The 19,797-nt window shown below is 34.7% G+C and overlaps 1 protein-coding gene across 1 annotated transcript in view; it reads left to right on the top strand.

Moving 5' to 3' along the window:
* The window catches only part of DIAPH2 (diaphanous related formin 2), a 252,358-nt gene that overhangs the window by 120,255 nt on the left and 112,306 nt on the right, over nt 1-19,797 (top strand). Inside the window, exon 24 of the mRNA XM_062584399.1 lies at nt 5,303-5,427. Within this exon, the coding sequence (XP_062440383.1) occupies nt 5,303-5,427 (125 nt within the window). The remainder of the gene's footprint in view (nt 1-5,302; nt 5,428-19,797) is intronic.

The raw sequence follows: 19,797 nt of genomic DNA, 5'->3' as shown, positions 1-19,797 counted from the left end.
ATACTGTATTTCTTCCAATTTTAGAGCTGCAATGACTCTAAAACAGGCAGCTTTTTCTTATTGCTAAGTAATGGGTGAATGTGTTTAGCAGCTCAGAACAGGGTGAGGAATCTTGCTGCCTCTTAGGTATATTTTTCAATGTGTTTTCTGACTTGGGGAACAAGAATGTAAGAAATGCCTCTTTGGGACAAAGCAGTGATAACGTGTAACCTGATGTTCTGTGCAACAGTAGCAGCAAGATAGACCATTTAGGGAGAACATGGAAGGCTTTCTAGTTCCTGCAGTCCACCCCCCTGCAGCAAGTGTTGACTTGTCTGCAAAACACTGAAGCTTATGTGCCTGCTTATTTTCTTTGGTACCTTTTTATGGACTAAATGAATTTGTATAATTCTCTTCTAAACTGCCTCCCAAACCACCTTTGTCAGCAAACTTCTGAAAGTTTGCTACTTGTTACATAAAGTGCTACTTTTTATCTCTTTTAAACGAAGTTCCTAGTAGTTTCACTAAGTGTACCGCTAGTTCTTGTGTTGCAAGATCTGGTGAAGGTCGCTTCCCATGACCTTTCTAGCTTCTCCTTACAAAGAATCACAGTCTCTGTTTATAAAGCAGCTGCTGCCTTTCTTTGTTCATTTTTAGTTGCTCTTTCTGAGACCTGTTCTAATGCTGCTCTACATCTCTTGAGATGCAGAAACCAGATTGAGTACTGAGTACTCAAGATTCGACTTCCTGAAGTTTTATATAGCAGCAAAATGATGTTTGTTGTTTTCTTCTCAAAACACTTCTGTACAGTATCCCACATTTTTCTAGCTTCTTGAGCTACCTGTACACATTGACGTGAGGATTTGATAGCTGTCAATAGTAACTTGAAGATCTCTTTCTTGAGTTGAAACTAGCACACTCAAACCATGTTGATTTGTCTCCAGCGTAAAAACTGATCATTAAACCTTTTGCTTCCTGTTTTTAACCAGCTTTTAGTCAACATCCCATCCTGTGGCTTTTTTTTTTTTCCTTATTTTAATAGCCTCTGATGTGGAACTTTGACAAAGGCTCTTAAAATGTTAAATATGTTATGTCCACTGGATTCCCATATTTGATATCCACAAGAACTCCAACAGTTAATGAGACAGTTCACTTTAAGAAGCCATGTGGACAGTTTCTTACATGTTTATCCTTTTTTTTTTTTTTTTTATGATTATTATATATTTTGTCATATTACCAGGGGTAAAAATCAACCTCATCAGCTTATAGTTCCAATGATCCCTTCAAAAATGTTTTTGTACAAGGGAATTGCATTGGTACCTACCAGTCTTCTGGAAGAGTAAATTTTTTTAACAGTAAAAAACACACACTAGTCAGCAGTTCTGTGGTTTCACATTTGAGTTCTTTCAGGAGTCTCTGATGAATGCTGTTAGTGACATTATTAACATTTGGTGCATGCATGGTGACTTATGAACATGTAACTTATTTTATTTAATACTTAAAGAACGTTAACTTCAAATTGATGTAGCTTCTCTGGTCTGACTGTTACAAGACTGCCTGAGGTGTGGGACTCTCCCCAACATCCTCAGGAATGAAGATCAACACAAAGAATTAACTGAGCTTTTCTGCTTTGACCTTCTCATCCCTGAGTGTTTCTTTTTTTTAAACATTCATCATCAAACTCTCCTAATGATTTGCCCAGCTGATGTATTTGAACAACTCTGTATTGTGAACTTGAATATGCCTTGCTCTTCAAATGCTTTTTTGTGGTGTTAATTTCTTTTTATATTTAGCATGTCCTATTTAGAATTATTCTCTTTGAGTAAATTTTCATTTCTTAACTATGACCCTTTTCCCCTGTGGATGATTTTCTTAGTTCTCCTATAAAGCTCTGTAAGTGGTGGGGGTGGATTGTATTTTGCTGTTCCTTTGTTTTGCTTTTGAAATGTAGCAAATGCTGTATCCAGGCTGCTAATCAGGAAAGTGTCCTGGCTGCTTATAGGCCTCTTTCTAGTTCGCACATTCTACAATGTTTTTTATTTATTTTGACTGTTTGTCTCAGTGTATCGTTTCTTGAAGTGTACTGATTTAGTTGGCCACAATATTATATCTAATAGTACTTACTGCTGCATACAAACTTTCCAGTAATGCTTCTTGAACAATGCTTTTGCACCTGTGAAGACCAAATCCTACATTTGTGTGGGGGTTTTTTTTTTTTTTTGAGTAATTTTTGTAGGAAGCCTAATTTGCATGTGGAAGGATGGCTAAATTGAAGGATGAACAAGTGTTTGTCTTGCAATCACCAGCATTGAGGAGAGAAGTGATAGAGCAGTAGTACAGTCTTTCTGCTTTGTGCTTTAAATAGAGTGAGCTCAAAGAAATGGCATTTTGCTGCAAATGGCCTTTGTGCCTTGGGCTTTCCTAAGTCAAAACCTTGCAAGATAACATAACTTGTGTGATTTTCTCCTAAAGAGTAAAAAGTATTAGTGTCACCTTCTTTTTCACGTAACTGTAGTAGTAAATCTCTAAAATATTTTATGGGAGGAAAAGCACGTATTTTATTACAGATTGTATATGCAAATTTCCTGTGTAAAAAGTTGTCTTAAGCCTTTCTTGCAGGAACAGGGCTTGTTCAAAAAACTGTCTGAATTGAACATAAATTTGTATATTTGCCTCTGCTAGGGGAAAAAAAATGAGATGGATGAAAATGAATATTCTTTAAAGATTTTTGGTATCTAGTATGCCTACAAAAGTTAGGCTTAGCAAAAACATCTGCATTCAAAAGCTGTACTTCCTTGGATAGAGTTCCTTCATACTTTGAAAGTCAGTATGCACTTAATCTGAAGTGTTTTCTGAATTCAGTTATGCAAAACAATTACTGAAAATACTTTCCTTGTATTTTAATCACAGAGGTCACGATTACTTATTTGTCGTTGCATGCTGAATTTCCTTGCACTTCTACATTTCAGACAAAAATAAACAACTACTCTTGCTAGGCAGTCATGCATTTAAATATTTTCAAATCACTGAAAACAGTTAAATTTTATTATCTATTATGTTGCCTATTTGCTTACCAGCTGCTGTTCTTTTTACCAGCAAAATTACCATTTGCATCCTTTCTGATTTATTTTTTGGTACTAACATTTTACTTCAGGTCTGTTTGTTTCCCTATCCAAATACATAACTGCCACTGAAACTTCCATTATAGTAATTCAGACAAGTTCTTCAGTTCAAGCAAAAATATAAGTTAATTTTCAGACTTAGTAACATGAAATGATTAAACTAATGGAGCCATAACCTAAAAGCGGTGATACTGTTTGTTATTCAGACCATTTTAGTGGATGATTTTGGGGTTACTTGACTCAGATAGTGTCTGAGTCTGGGTGTCTGGGTTAGCTAAAAGGGTGCAATGGTCAGTGTAGTGGTTCCCCCCCCACACACACACTCCAATTTACTTAAATTTAAGATGCTGCTTCAGTATAATTTTAAAATCACTTAATTAGTGGTACGTACTTACCCATTAACTATCCAGAATGGATACAGTTGAAAACTTAATAATGTCACTTGTGTAATAAAGGCAGCTATCATTCATTTGAATATGCCTGTGAAAAGTTAAATAGTGCCATTATGGCTGATTTAAGTAATTATTTACCAAGAATATAAAATGAATTTTGTTCTGGAAGCAGTTTCTGTATTTATAGCATTTTTTAGTTTCTATTTTCTATATACTGTTTTTCAAGCCGCCCTGCGATGACTTGCTCTGGCTATTTAGTATTCTCTATTTACAATTTTTTTTAATGACAAAGGAAAAGGAAAACAAGACATTCTTATGAACTCTTATAGAGTAAAACTTTCTGAAAAATACTTTACTGCCAAATAATAATGAAAAGTGAAAACCAAGTCACATGTCACATGTTTGTCTTGACTAAAGGAAGAATTACCTTTTGGGTTAACTATGCTGCGGGTGTGCAGTATGAGGCTTCTACGGCGGCTGCCTTCAGTTGCTGAGGAGTGTTTGCCCAGCCAGTTGCTGGTGAGCAGCTAAAATGCTGGAGATTCCCACCCCTGATCCCACATCTCAGTCATTTGTGGCTCTGTCCTCTTAAAAACTGGCCGGGAAGTATGCGCTTTCACTGAAGGTGAAGGGTTTGCAGAGCATGAATCATCTCTAAAGCAGAGCTTAAAATTTGAAACGTTCTCTAAGTTTAGAGGAAGGACGTGAAACCATGCCAAACTTGCAGTTTTCTTAAGGGAAAGGTGATACTGAGATTGTCCTTGTGTTCTTCAAAGACTGCATTTCTAAACTATGCAAGAGGGGATGAACAGCACGAGCTAAAATAGGGCTCCAAACTGGAGAGAGCAAGTGCTTTTCAAGTAGCCTGTTCTGTATGATTAAATGGAGAATGGAAGGGAGGCTTTATGGATAACCTCATATGTCATTATTTTTATTTACCCTTTTGGACAATTTTTCAGTTTGTTTTTAATATCATGCTTTGACCAGGAACTTTCTCTGCAAAGCTTCTCATTTTTCATCTAGTTCTGTAATGTTTGGATTTCTTCTTTGTGGTATTATAATGTACCTTGAAAATTATGATGTCCTGACTTTTGATGGAGATTTCTGTTCTGTTGTGTATCAGTTACTGGTTATTCTAATACAAATTAAAAAATTAGTGGTTTACACTAGAATAATATATGTCAGAGTAAGCAGTATGTCTTTAGCCTTTTTTTTGCTGCTGTACTCTAAGTTTTTTACTTTTTTGGTAATTATCAGCAGTTTTTATTATTCAAACCTGCCTTTGGTATTAAGACAGGACTTCACAGATGTTGATTTATAGAAATCAGTTGAATTTCAATAAAAGAAAAATATTTGATCTTTTTTTCCATGGCTATTTCTTAAATCATTTATACAACCAAGTACATGAATTAATAACATCGTTCATTTGACCAAGTACATGCATTAGTAAGGTAAAATCTCTTTGAACCTTTTGCTACTTTTAATCTTCAAATTAGACTTAAAAGAATGAAATATTAGGATTTTTATCGATAAATTTAAATGGAAATTGGATCATTTGAGCTAATGGTTGAATAAAGTGGTTACATTCCTACATTAAATATGATGATTTGGTATATTACATTAGATACTTTCACTTATTTTTATGAAGACTAGAATTTTTATGAGCAGTAATTCAGGAAAATGTGAGTCTGCTTAATGGAATAATTCTCCTTAAGACTATTTATATTGGTATTGTTTTCTCCCTTTCTGCTACCCTTTCTTTTTAACCAGAGATTTCAAGATTTTTATTTATTGTCCTTTTTTTCTTAGTTTCAGCCCAGACTCTCAAGAGCAACCTTGATTCAATGGGCCATCAGATCCAGCGCCTCGAAAATGACATTGAGCACTTCCCTAAAACAAAAGACGCACATGATAAGTTTGTCGAAAAGATGAGCATATCCTTTTTGTGGTTTTTGGTTGGTGATCTGAATGTTCTACTTGTCTGGTAAAGTATTAACAGCACTTGGAAAAAAAAAAAAAACCCAAACCATTTTAAAATAAATTCTTCTATGCACACATTTTTTCTAGCACAGAAAAAAGTGTATATGCTGGATGTTTAAAAACATTTTCCCCATCCCCTGAACCACCACTACCCCCAAGCTGTTAACTAAACTGAAATGCATTTTTTTTGTCCTTTCTCTGAGTATAACTTTAAGGCATTTATATGCAGACATCCAAAGACAAAAAGGTAGCCTTCTGTTGAAGGAATTAGTTATACTAACCTGTCATAAAGATGAGTATACAGTTTTATCTTATAGGAAAAGAGTTTTTAATGGTAGCTGTTGAGTTGTTTCAATCTAGAAAATTGTCAGTAGTAGGACTGAGAATAATATGAGCTTCAACTATCTTCATTTTGGAAGGAGAGCTATGAATTTTTATTCATATTATTCTTTTTATTTATTTGTTTTCTTTTGGACAGGTCATTTTTGTAAAATATTTATGCATTTTATACTTGAGATTGATTTGCCCTTTTTTAGTAGGGCTTAGAGACTGTGGATTCTTTAACCTTTAGTAAGCAAAACCTATAGGAGAATAAGTGATGCATCTGATGCAAGGAGCTCACAGAACTTTGAAAGAGAGTAAGCAAAATTCCATTGTTCATAAAGGAAAATTACAGCTTTTGCACAAAGCTCTCTTCTGCGTATGTGGAAATATTTAGCACGTGGTATGTGGCGGTGACTAAGGAGTTTTGTGCACTTATTTACAAAAGCTGAAGTTGTTAATGGGACATCTACATCATCATCTGTCTTAGCCCATCTATTCTGTCTTAAGCCAATGAGACAGAAGTCATAGCTTTGTTTAAAAAGGAACTGATGTCAAGCCATTAGAAAATACACTGCTCTTACTTAGTAGGTACTGAAAAGCTTCTCCTAACTACTGTGTATTTGAATACTAGATTTTAATGGGGTTAACTGTATGAATGGATCCAGTGACAGAAACTCACATGATGTTTATATCTTCTCTATATGGATTTATTTTTTGTTTTTATCAAGACTGTAGGAAAGTAGCTTAAGGGAGACTAAATGGAAAATTATTATTTGTTACTTGTATGCTTTTTCCTGCCTCATCTTGTATGCAAGGTTAGGAGTCTTGGTAGTTAGCACATGTATCCGTTCTGCTGTTTAAAAAAATAAAGGGTTGGAGAGAAGGTTGGTATTTTTTCTGAGCTCCTTTCACATAAGGAAGTATGCATAACTTTCCTAGTTTGATTTTCTTCACTTAAATAGTGATTAAAATGTTTTGCCTTGTAATAGCCTTTTGCCTTGTCATCAAGTGCATAGGTTGAACACTGTCAAGTAATCCCCACTTTCATTCATAAACAATGCCAGTACATTGAAATGCACCTTTTGCAAGTATATTTTCTTGTTAACAGCTCTAATTTAAAGTTTATATGCATTTCTTCAGTTTTTGAGTAAATGTTTTGTCATTTGTTTTGCTACCTCTGTATTTGCTGTAGTTGAATGATGCAATCAGTTTTTCTCAAGTAACTTGTTTTGTGAGAAAAAAGAAAAGCCAAGTAGGTAATGCTTGCATTTTTTTAATCTGTGGCTTCTTACCTGAATTTTTTAAAGAAATCAGATAGTGTATCTGATAATGCAACTGAGTATTTAAGAGGAGGAGAAAAAAGTTAAGGAATATATATAGTGCTTTTTTTTGCTTAGGCATAATATGAGGATCCTACCAAATTCTTTTTGAAAACTGATTGTTGAAACTCTGTTAACAAAGCAGCCTTGCTTCAGTGCACATATCTGATATCACCGCTAGACTGTCAGTTCCTGTTTTAAAAAAATGGTAATTCAGCACCCTGAACTGTAGATGTGTGACAGCTTCTATCGTAGTAGGGAATTTGCTGGCTTGACAAAATAGATGAGATTGCAAGAAATTAACTGATTCTGTCTAAGGATTTATATTTTCATAGTTGATAGATGACCTGATAAAGGGTATGTTTCATTCTGAGAAAGTAGTCTCTAGTGATGTCAGATGATCAAATGTGTTCCTGCTTCTTATCATCAAATATTTCTACATTTGTTTCTACATTCTCTTTTTTTTAGACTTGAAAAGAAATGTTATTTTGGTCTTCAATGTATTTTTTTTGTTGTTTTTGTCAGCTTAATGTTGTTGCACATAGTGAGATTAGAAAGTTAAGGAATTTCAGGAGAGCAGGCTGAACATTTCTCAAACTTCTTGAGTGTATCGGAAGAAAATGAAGACAAGTGTTAGAACATAAATCAGTTTTCAGTGGGGAAGGGTTTGGGATACAGTATCATGAATATACCATAATTAAAAGCAGAGTTTTTCTTTCCCTTCATGCCAATTAACAAAGCTGCTCACTGGTGGTTGTTAGTGTTTTTTTTTTTCTTTTTTTTTTTTTTTTTTTCTTTAAGAGAATACTAAGAAATATTGCTTGGTGTAGGAAATGAATTACAATAAAAATGATTCATAATCTAGAAGCAAATGTTATGACAAAATGACCTGACTTTTTTTTAAAAGAAATAAGGCACATTGTTGGTACTATGAGTAACAAAAAAAAGGGAACTTACATTAAAATATAATTAAGATTCTTATTTTTGACCCATTTTCAAATGGGCTAGTTTGTGATTTCACTTAGGCTTTTTATTTAATGCATACTGTTATTCATTTCAGTGCATATTACTTGATGTAACTCTTGAATGGGTAACAATAACAAAGCTGTTTTAAGTATTAAATACAAAGATAGTAGTATTATACTATTTCACAACCCGTTTAAAAAAATGCAATGTATTGCAGGAGTAATACGTTCAACTAAATATTGAATTAAAGCTGGTAGGTTTAAATTTATGCAGTTTTGGCTGCAGTCTGTTTTCCTAATAAATTTTGAACAGTTATTTTACCACAGTTTGATATGTAAAATCTGAGGAATAATGGCTTAATGTTATCTGAATAGTTCATATTGAAAGGAAAAGTAGAGGCAACTAAATGAAATCTTTTTGTAACAGAACCACATTTGGTTTTATGTTAGACTGGCTTTAGAGCTTTGCAGAAGTCTGTTTGCATTGGTTTTGTAATCATATTGGTGTGACTTCCCGCTTAAGTTTGTTCCATTTTTCCATTTATGACCAATCATGAAGTTCAATAAAGATAATAAATTCAGATGAGGTAGCTATAGGTTGAGTGCCATCTTGTCTAAGTAATTAACAGTTAAGGAATAGTATGATCATCTGATTTGATTTCATATATATATTTCATATATAACAGAAAAGTCTCACCAAATAATGCTGGAATCAACTTCCTAACTTCTCTTTAATAGCATATGTCTTGTGCCGTTGCATGATCTGAATTATAAAAAGTCAACTGATGTAAGTTCCTGCTACATCCCTAGTAGGTTGTACATATTTCCTCTCAAAAATATGCATATTGTTGCTGGTTTGACTTCTTGTAGTTTTAGTTTCTAACTATTGTGACACTTTTTTCATTTTGCCCCCCCCCCCCCCCTTTTTTTAAGACTTTTTAAGACTTAATTTTAAGACTTATTGTTACTAGATATCTTCTTCTCCATGTGGAAACTTTTGTACTGTTGTGAGGTTACTTAATTTTTTCTGCAATAACAGAATAAATCAATTTCTCCAGCTTAGCACTATTTTTCCAGACTTGACTAATATTTTGGTCAACATGCTTTTTTAAGTATAGACTCTGGCTAAATACAGCTTTTCAGTAATCATTTTGTAGCTTCCTGGACAGGAAAAGTCAGTTATATAATATTAGGTGTAACTGTTCCCATCAAAAAGCAGCGTCTCTGTAGCCACCGCGATGGTAGTGGAACCTCGCGTGCAGCCCGGTCAGCCCGGGACCGGGGCCGGCTCGCTTCTGTACCGCCGCCTCCCAGCATACAGTTGTCCATTCTGCGCGTGTGTCTGTTTGTCATGAGCACTGTGGACCCTTTTTAAAAAAAGAAAAAAGTTAGCTGTACGGAAATACTTCTGTGAGATTGTGAAGTTATTTTTATGAACATTATGTTGCTCTTGTGCTGGAATTCTAAGTTTGCTTTCCTTTTTATATCAGGAATTTTCTGTAAGGATTTAATTGCCTGAGTTTTAAGGAAAGCTCACAGTGCACTCTGAAGTTGTGGAGTTCGTGAAGCTGACCTGTACAGCAGGCCACTGGGAGTAGCTGGTTTCAAAACCTTATGAGAATCACAACCATGTTGTAGCAGAAAGTAGAATATGGTTACAATGAAAGAAAAGATTAGAATATTCTTTCTATAAATTTCATTTTATATTAAAATAGCTTATGGTTCTTGGGACCAATTTCCATGATCTGATCTGTGGCTCAAATTGTACTTTACTTGAATATCAAATTGTAAATGATTTAACTTTAGCTGTGGGCTGATTCTTTTATAATTAGTCCAGCTTCATGCAGCTGGGGAGTCTGATTCAACAGTTTAGAGAAGTGATTAGAGACCGTGACAAATTTTGCATTCACTCCCTGTTTTATTTCAGTATTAGTGCCTGTAATTAAAGAATTTTAAATGGAAAAATGAATTCTGTACTCACTTGTGATAGGTGTATGTCTAGTCTCCCTTTTAGTGATGAATTTAAAGAACTGGAGATCTTGTTTGTGGACTATTAAACAATCTCACATTAAAATTTTTGTACAGTGTATCCTAGATGGACTAATATGTCCTTAAATTAAGACTTAATAAAACTCTTTTTTCAACTATGTCGTTTAGCTTAGTAAGAGCCTCATCTTGTTAATATATTTAGACAACCAGGCTACAACAGTAATAATGCAAGTATTGACTTTTGTTTTCAAGAGCATGTATCACATCTGCTGAGTTACTACAGCTGAGAATCTATTACAGTTTGGTTGTAAAATCAATTATTAAAAAATAGTTGAAGTTATTCCTTCTAGGACAACATTTCCTGAAATCTAAAAATACAACTGGAAGTTTCAAATGTTTGTGGAAACATACCTGTTGAAGTAAACCAACTTTGCTTGTATGATAGCAGATCGAGTCATCTAAGTAAACAGAAGGTAAACCTATGCCAACAGATGAGTCCTGTAACACATGCTAAATTTAGTCAGTGTTTTCATTCCTATTTGTGCCCTTTCAAATAGGAAGAGTGGATGAAAGAGGAATGTCTTTTTAAATGAGGGAACAAGGCCACCATAAGAATTGAACCCGGCTTTTTCCTCCAGCTTTGCACGAGGTTCAGGGAGTCTGAATCAGAATGCTGTAGCTGGATTTTTGTACGCCTCCATGCACAAGTTGAGCATAAGCCCAAATAATAGGTAAGATACTGGGGAAGCAAGTCTTTTTCTTGATGACTTATGAATGCTCCTTGGGTAGAAAAATTTTGCTGCAAATGTAGTCATTCTAGCCATAGTCTTCCTATGTTCTACCTTTCTAGTTTAGGATCTCCAGGGATGTTTAAGTGATGATGAGCCACATGCAGTCCTTTTATAGATGGTCCCTAGCTGGATTAAGCTAGCTCTAGCTTTAACTCGCTTAATGCTTTCATTCTCATACTGGCAGAAACTTCTCTTCTTGTTAGCATTGTATCTGCCAAGCAGGTTTTGTCACATAGTAGTCATTAAGGCCTCTCTCTCTGTTGTATTTGTATTTAGAAACTGATGCTGTAACATAGTGCTTGTCGCTTTCTCCAGACCCTTGGCACCAAGTGAATAGTAAGGACATGTACAAACAGTGGTGCTTGTTTTTACTGATTCATTGGAAACATGCAAATAATTTATTAAAACCTTCTGTTTTTGTGGACTTGCAACATTAAGAGAACCATGAACAAAAGATAAAGTTTTCTAGACTAGTATTTATTCATCTTAAGTAGAAAACTAGTGATCTTGTAAACTAATTTGGTTTTCAGAAATGAGCACCATTCACTAAAGCAAAATCCTTTCTTAAAAAAATAAATCAAGCCTTCTGCTTCTAAGGTTTCTCAAGTGATATTAATATGTGCTCATAGTTCTGTGCTATGTTCTAATAGTTACTATTGGTGCACAATAAAACATGAGTTTTATTAGTTTCTTACTTGATCTACTTGAGTGGTAAAGAAAGGATCTAGGGAAAAGTCTACTTTAAGTGTGTGTGGGGGCTTTTGTGCACTGAGAATGTCAGAAAATGTTTAATGTGCACTAAACAGCAACCGAGAGTTCTCTCTACACTGTGCCACAGATTCTTTTATAGCATGCCACAAGGGAAGAAACAAATACATATTTTGAATCAGAATTTCAGCATCCTGAATTGACTGTGATTGATTTTCCCCCTGCACCGACCCTCTCAGAGTGACTGAGCAGGCAGCAGGACATCATTAACACACTGCCAAAGAGTACTGAAAGAATGTTAATGGCATTACCGCTCTTGTCACCCGTTAACACTTGGGATTTCCTCCTAGCATGTAACGGAAAAATATTTCACTTTAAGTGTTTCGAGATGTCATTTTTAGGAAAGCCTATTTTGTTTTCCAGACAACTTGAAATGCACTAGTGCCTTCATTTCCTCATGAATATGAATATTAACATCCAAATTTGTTCACAACCAGAGGCTCCTCAAAAATAATCCAAACGAGAGAAAATTTCTAGGACCTTTTTGTTCCTACTTTTGAAATAACTGTTATTTTGCCTGACTGTATTTAAATGTATTTTTTTAAATATAGAGTTCTTTGGGAGTTGGAAGAGAAAAACTTATTCAAATATTTTGAATTTTTGATCATTTATTTTTTGACTTTTGAAAAACTTACAAAAGGGCACTTGATTATGATCTAAAGTTTTTGTTGTTGGTGGTGTTCTTGCTATTCTACAGAAATGACATTTGAAAATATTTTCATTGGGAAGATCAGTCCTTGACTAAAAGAGGTATTGGGGAAACTCGTGATTATATATCCAGATAAAATATTTTTTCCCTGAATAGTATTTAGGGAAAAAAAATCTATCTTACTGAAGTTTATACATCAGTAATATCAGCTGTGATGTTTTTTTGTTTTGCTGATTTCTTTTGTTTTGTTTTTCTCCAACCTGCTTCTCAAATAGCCTAGTTCTTATTCCCTCTCCCCCTCGAAGAGCGAAAACCTAAGTTGTCTAAAAAAGGCAGTGAAAAAGTGCTTACTGTTGCTTAAAATTATGAAGTATTATATGGTGAAAAACAAAGGGACAGAAAGACATGGCTTTTATATGAAGCATTGGGTTGTGGTTGCACTTTAACAATATAATCAGGGTGCTTTACGTGCTACTGCCTTCAGCACTGAGCGTTCATTCGAGCTTTCTGCTTACAGTTAATGTACTCTAAGGAACACCCTGCAGAAAGCATGTTTCTTAAGATCTGCTAGCACCAGGGAAGAGCCTGACTTAACAGGACTTGTGAGTTTGTAAGGTGGAGGGAAGTGGGACAGGACAGATTCATCCTAGCTTAGGAGATCAAAATACTAGCTGTTCTCTCCAAGACTTAGCTCAGAAAAAGAAATACTTGGTTAAATGCGTAGTTAATCTGTGCGTATGACAGGGAATTTTGATATTCTTAATTCTCAGGTCTGAACGACTTGCATATCATTTCTGATTGCTGCAGCTTGGACACTGTGCAAAGTACAGCACATTACATGAAAGATGATCCAGCTTCTCTTCTTAGAAAGCTGCTTCTGGTGACTTTGATACCCAGACTTCCTCAAACTTGTCATGAAAAACCCCCAAAGCCTCCCTCTTTTTCCAGAATTTAGGAAATGCACTAGGAGAACCATTCAGAATCCAGATGTGAGATGAAGGCCACAGTGTCAGAATGACAAGGTTTAGAAATACTGCAATTAGTGGTAGGAAAATTTCAACATGACAAGTGGATGCAAACTTTTTTGTTCAGCTTTTGTAGCAAAAAGCTACAAATGCATTTTGCTTCTCTCTAAGCCATTCTTAGTGTGTGTTTAGAAACACTTTAAGCAGTAAATGTAACTTCTGTTATGTTGTGTGTCTTTTGCTCTCTACAAAAAATTGTGTGTGTGTGTTTTTTTTTTTTTTCTTTTCTTGGTCTTTAGAATTACAAGTATACAGATTAATGTGTAGGCTTGTTTTTGGCTAGCTTTTTCTCATTAGACTGTTTGATATCCAAGTTCTGTAGTTTTGAATTTAGTGTTCTGGTGCATTTCCAAAGATATAAATTGCTCAGGTACCAAGGAACTTTTTGAAGCAGAATGTACTTAAGTACTATGAATACATTTTAGTTATTTATTTTTCCAGTGTAGAGTTTGGTCGCTTAGAAGGAATTGTTTTCAGTTCATGCACTTGTTAACAAAACTAATCGTGCCATTTCTATTTCAAATTAGAGATTTTTCCTAGCTCTGTAAGTGAAAGTGCGTCCATCAAATGTAGATGCCCCAAATTTGTGTTTATTTTGTTGCCCCAAATGTATGAAAAGAATCACTGGAATGCATTTTTGAAATGAAAAGCAGCAGTGTATTATCTTGAGAGGTTACATTTAAAAACCTTTTATCTCTGAACGCTTGCATCATATTTAAATGGCTATGCTAAAGCAACGAAGACACGCTTGATTAAACCAATCGTTCTTGTAATTCTGAGAAATACTTCTAAAGGTCTGACGTATTTGATCAGCATGGGCAGAAAATCTCACTTCTGAAAGTACTGTGATAAAAGATAGGAAGAATTAGTACATACATGTAATCTGCTTTTCCTTTCTGAACTAGCAGCTTTTTCAGTAAATTCAGGGCATTTACAGAGCACAAAATAAAACAATGATTTATTTTCCGATTTTTGCATTGCTTATTCAAGCTTACGGCATCTCAGTATTTTGAATCCTATTGAAGAAGTGACCCAGCCAAGTTCAAAATCAGATTACAATTTATGGTGTGTTTAGTCATGTTTATGCAATCAGCATTATGGAAAATAACCTGCTATTTGATATTGTGGAGCTCAAATGCACTTAAGTTATTTCCTTGCTCTTTAGAGAGTATCTCCGCAGTACGTGAGAAGATCTGCTTGTGCAGACTAGCCTTGGTGTAGGTACCAGTTTATAAACTAGATAACCAGGAGGTTAGAAATATGACCAGGACCTGTTGTAATTTTAAGGCACAGTATGATATCTCTGAAGATCTCAGTGCAGAGCAGCAGTTTTACAGTTTCGGGATTGTCTTTGTAACTTTTTTTTAAGGAGACTGTTGTTCACGGACAGTTGTGATATAAATGTTGCTATTCAATTCTAGGTCCACTGAGAAATGACAGTCTGGCCTTGTGGCATGTGAGAGTGACGGAGCACTGGAGCAGGTTGCCCAGAGAGGTTGTGGAGTCTCCTTCTCTGGAGATATTCAAGGCCCGCCTGGATGCAACCCTGTCTAACATGCTGTAGGTGACCCTGCTGAGCAGGGAGGTTGGTCTAGGTGATCTCCAGAGGTCCCTTCCAACCTTACCGATTCTATGACTTACTAATCCCTTTACTTCATTTTGAAAAAAATAATAGTAACTCACTAAAATTGCTTTGAGATATTTGCATGATTGGTGCCACATGTTGTATGGCTGGATACTTGTCATGAAGGTGAGTGCCTCTCACTGTGAGTTAAAGGTTAGATACACTGTTCCTGCAGCCTGTTCTGTAACATGTTAGCCCACTATGTCTACTCTGGTATAAAGCAGAGGAGAGCAGTGAATCTTTGTAAAAAGTTAATTTGCAAAGATAATTTGCTGAAACAAGATAAGTTATTTCATTATCCTGACCAAATGAATCTCCTTTTCTGGTCAGGATTGCTTTTGGTTTCTTACAATAAATGGCAGCGTTGATACTGACAATTACATTTATTCCTAAAGTAGTGAAAAAATCAACCAATTTTTCATTATACTGTTGCTTTTGTTTCTTTATTTTCATGGGAGTTCTAGGGAGTACTGTATTTTAGAATTTCAGAATTACTGTATAGTGTTTTATAATAGTCATTTTGGATGAAACATGTTCATTCATTTATTAACATGTTAAATTTTTTACAGTTGCCAAGCTGTCACCCTACTGGCACACTGAAGCTGCTAACATTTGTGTAATAAATGTGTGTGGAGTGTGTGTTTTTGATTTTTAATTCTTTTTGTCTTTTATATTATAATTTTTTACCCGAGGAATACTGAAATGAAGTATTTTCTCTTCTGTCATGCACTATGAATCAAATGAATTTTCATTACATACTATCAAAAGTTGAGGTATTTTTCTGTTAATTGTTTAATTTGTTATACTACACATGTGGTTCTATGAAATAGAATTTGGAAAACTTTAAATTGATCAAGTCTAATATGGCTAAGATGCCAAGTGTTTTATTTTTGTCCTAATAGGAGATTTACATGATGCTTCACTATGCTTTTGCTATAAACTTGAATTTTTTTACATTCTTTTATTTTAATATTTATTCTTTAAAGAAGGATTCTACACAGATCTGCATAATAGATAATGAACTGAAGCCTATTCCTTTATGAAAAGATATTATATAAACCAAAAGAGATTAGTAAATCATTGTTGCAGTGTTTGACTAATTATATGAAAATCATTAATTTGCTTTGAGACAAGGTCAGCCTTACAGGCTGCCTTAAGGGCATAAACAAACTGGTAATATACTTAGTAGAGTGAGCGATTAGGCAAATACTTCAGGGACTGGTTTAAAGTCCACTTTCATGTAGCAGCTTCATGAACAGTCTGGAAAAGAAGGCAAATAGCTTATCAGTTAAATTCACAGGTAACAAAGCAGTAAATAATGAAAACACAAGTGACAAATACAAAATGGCTCAGGGATAATAAAAATGTCAGGACAACTGAATTATAATGACTCTTGAAAAAGTAATGCAGCAATGTATTTATGGGGATATGGTTCATTAATAAAGAGGAATTGTGTACTACCTTCTCTTTTCTATATGATAAAAGCCAAGAAGCCCAGTTTGAAAATGCAGTACAGATCATATGCTCACAATTTCTCTTAAAGTAAAGTTAGCTACTTTTGATTTTTCTAAGAGAATGTTCTTTATTGTGTTCTCTAGAAATACTTTTTTTTTTTTTTTTTTTTTTAAGTATGTGGTCAGTGGGGTTTTCTGTTATGTTTATGTATGTGCTATGTACTGGAGAAGTTTTAAGTTTGAGATTTGCTTATATGGAGTTGAAAGTAGGACTGTCAGGTTGGGAGTATCCATCACAGTTGTTGAGTAGTGCTTTTTGTCAAGCCAGGCGGGGCGAGCAATTTGAAAAATGTTATGCATCATTTTTGACATTATTTTTGTTAGAAATATATTTTCTGTTTGGGCACAGGCCCTCAGTGAATTTTTTTTAGGGATGCAGACTAGATAGAAGGTAGATTACTGGGGGAGACAAGTGCATGCAATGCTTCAGGCATGACTTTGTGTATTGAGTTGGGGGTGAGTGCGTGGGCTTATGATTTGTTTATTTCCACTTGTTCCTTTTTTTTTTTGACTTGAACTTCCCGGGAGTTGTTTCAATGCATAAAGCACTGTGGGTGTTGCTTATACTACTTATCTTCTTATGCTTATACTTAAACTTCTGTATGTGTAGTTAAAGTAGTGTTTACAGTTGTTAGAAGCTGAATTTCTTGTGCTGGTGAATTCAGATGCTGTAGTTTCATCCCCATCAGCTGATCTCACTGCTGGTAGATCTGTGAAGGTATAGAAGAACAATTTGAAGAGGAAAGCTTTGAGAAGCAGAAATCCTAGAGAACATATGGCAGGAAGAGGGAGTAGGCTGGTTTGGAGGATGTGAGGTGTGAAGTAGCAGGTGAGGTTGTGATCTATGCTGCAGTTTGTGTACAGCAAGGACAGCAAAATGGCATGGTGTAGAGAAGAAATGCAGATATAACAGGCAGCTGTGTGTTTGGGCCCCAAGGGAAGAGAGCACAAAGGTGCATATAGAGCTGAGAAAACATGAAACAAAAAGGTTGCTTCATCTTTTTCAGTTGGATCATAAAATTTCTGATAAACACATTAGAATTCACTTTTAAAACTTCCTTGATCTATGCTCTTAGCTATGTCCGTTATAAGCACAATTGCAGAACTTTTCTTCCCAGATGGTGAACTTTTGCAGGTGTTCTGGATTATCAGTCAGCTGATGCTCATTTGTTGTTGTTTTAATTTTGCTCTTTAAAGACCTCTTCTCTTTCCTAGTTTTCTCCTCCACCCAGATGAATTTAGAGAAAAAACAATCTTCTGCAAAATGCCTTTCTGCCAAGTTCAAAACACTAAGCTTTCTTTTTTTCATAACAATCCTTTTATCATCATACATCTTTTCTGTCTTATTTTTCTTGTTTGATTCATCTTTCTTGAAACAAGCTAAAAATGTACACAGTGTTCCAGGTGATAGCTGAGCTGGGCAGTCAGTGGATCAGTAGTCTAATACTTCTCTATCTCCTAGTGAGATTGCCTTCACAATGTACCTTGGGATTGCATTTCTGTTTTTTTATGGTTGCATCATATTGTCTGTTTTTAAGTCTTATAATCAGTTAATACACTCTGGAATTCTACTTTCTTTGTTATTTACAGATGATTAGTTCTTGCAGAAAAAAAGATTATCTTCATTACCTTTGTTTATACTACTATATTTCAGATCAGTGGTTAAGGCTAGGCCATTCTTTTAATGATATTTCTACCTGTGTTTGAATGGAAATGGGGAAGCTGAGATTAAAACAAACGGTAGTTTTAAGCTGAAGTAAAAGGAAAATTAGGAAATGGATGGTATTATAACTAGGGAGAAGTACGCATCTAGAGCTATATATAGCAAGAGACCTGGGTATGTATGCAGAAAGTATTAGATAATATGGGCATAATCCTTCATCTAGTTTATACTGGAAAATCACCTAATACTATGTAATGTTTTAATGCTTAATGCTCATTTTTATTATCTTTAATATCAATAAAATAAATGACAAATCCTTTTGGAAAGTGATTGTTTAGATTTTAACGAGGCTGTACTAAATGCGTGGTTTTCATAAACTTAAACTAAACAATATAACAACGATAAAACTTGATAATCTGTTTTGTAGAACACTTCATAAATTTTCTTTATGATAGTATATTTCGCCTCCCAAAGCTTCATTTTTCTTAAATAAAAAGAGCCCTGATATAAGGAGACATGGAGTTATACTGATTTCTTTCATGATGGGCTATGCAATAAATTTTATGAGCGGAGCTATACTAGCTGTAGGTTCCGTTACAGGAAAAATAAAGGAAGGAGGAGGTTGAACAAGTGTTGGGAATGAGGAAGAGTAAGATAGGCAAGAGGTATGTCTGTGCCAGTTAAGAATTTCAAATTACTTATTTTTCTGATTTGTATTTATTAAGACATATAGATTCTGTAAGTTAAGTAAGAAATGTTTGTAGGTTATTTTTGTTTTTACATAATGGCTGAGATTATGTAGATATACCACATGAGGGAGCTCCCTCTTGTTCTGCAGTTTAGAGACCACATCTAGAATATGCTTCAGATCTAGTGCTGAGTAAGACTGAGAGAAGATTTTTCCCCAATAAAGGGGAAAAAACAAAAGGCTGATGAAATGCATGTTTAGTGTATATGTTGGCGAACTGTTGAGAGTAGGTGATTTTGACAGTAATCTGTACAGGCATGCAAAAAATGATATAGGAGGAAAAGTGTGGTTATTCAGGGGATTCAAAGGAACAAAATTATTTTTAAATACATGAAAAATCTGAAGACTTCTTGATTGTGAAGAGTTTCCTGAGGGAAACAATGCTTTCATCCTTAAATTTGTGTTAAACTAAGTTATCCAAATCACTAAGATACATTTTGGCAAAGAACTGTGTACCTCTAGAATGATAATTCATTAGAGATCCATTTTTAAATTGCTGTATGCTTATTTTAAAATATGAAATTAAAGGGAAAATGCACACAAAAAATTCCTGGAATGCAAATAGTATGAAACTTTCTAGATTATCATGCAGGTTGAAAAATACCTGGAAGAAACAGAGCGGTTTCAGAATCTCTGTGATTGAGGAAAGTAATCTATGATAAAATGTCTTTATGTTTATAGATTCAGGGTGTAAGTACAGAGCTTGCTTTCCGCTGTTCTTCTTTTCCCCTTTTGCTTTGTCACAGATATTTTTTCAGGTTGTCTTACTGTCTGTAAAATGTGTTTCCCAAGTTGGAACATCTAAGTTTTGCAACCATTTTCCTGATTTTCTTAAAGAAAGTATAAAAAAAATGGATATTTTATTTGAATAGTTTGAATATACTGTCAGAGACAAGACAACTGGATGCATTTTAGGGCCTTGAAGTACATGTAAATGTGTTATAC

The sequence above is a fragment of the Rhea pennata genome, chromosome 11 (assembly GCF_028389875.1).
Source record: "Rhea pennata isolate bPtePen1 chromosome 11, bPtePen1.pri, whole genome shotgun sequence".
NCBI lineage: Eukaryota > Metazoa > Chordata > Aves > Rheiformes > Rheidae > Rhea > Rhea pennata.
The sequence above is the reverse complement of the archived record's forward strand: the minus strand, read 5'-3'. Positions and strand labels throughout refer to the sequence as shown.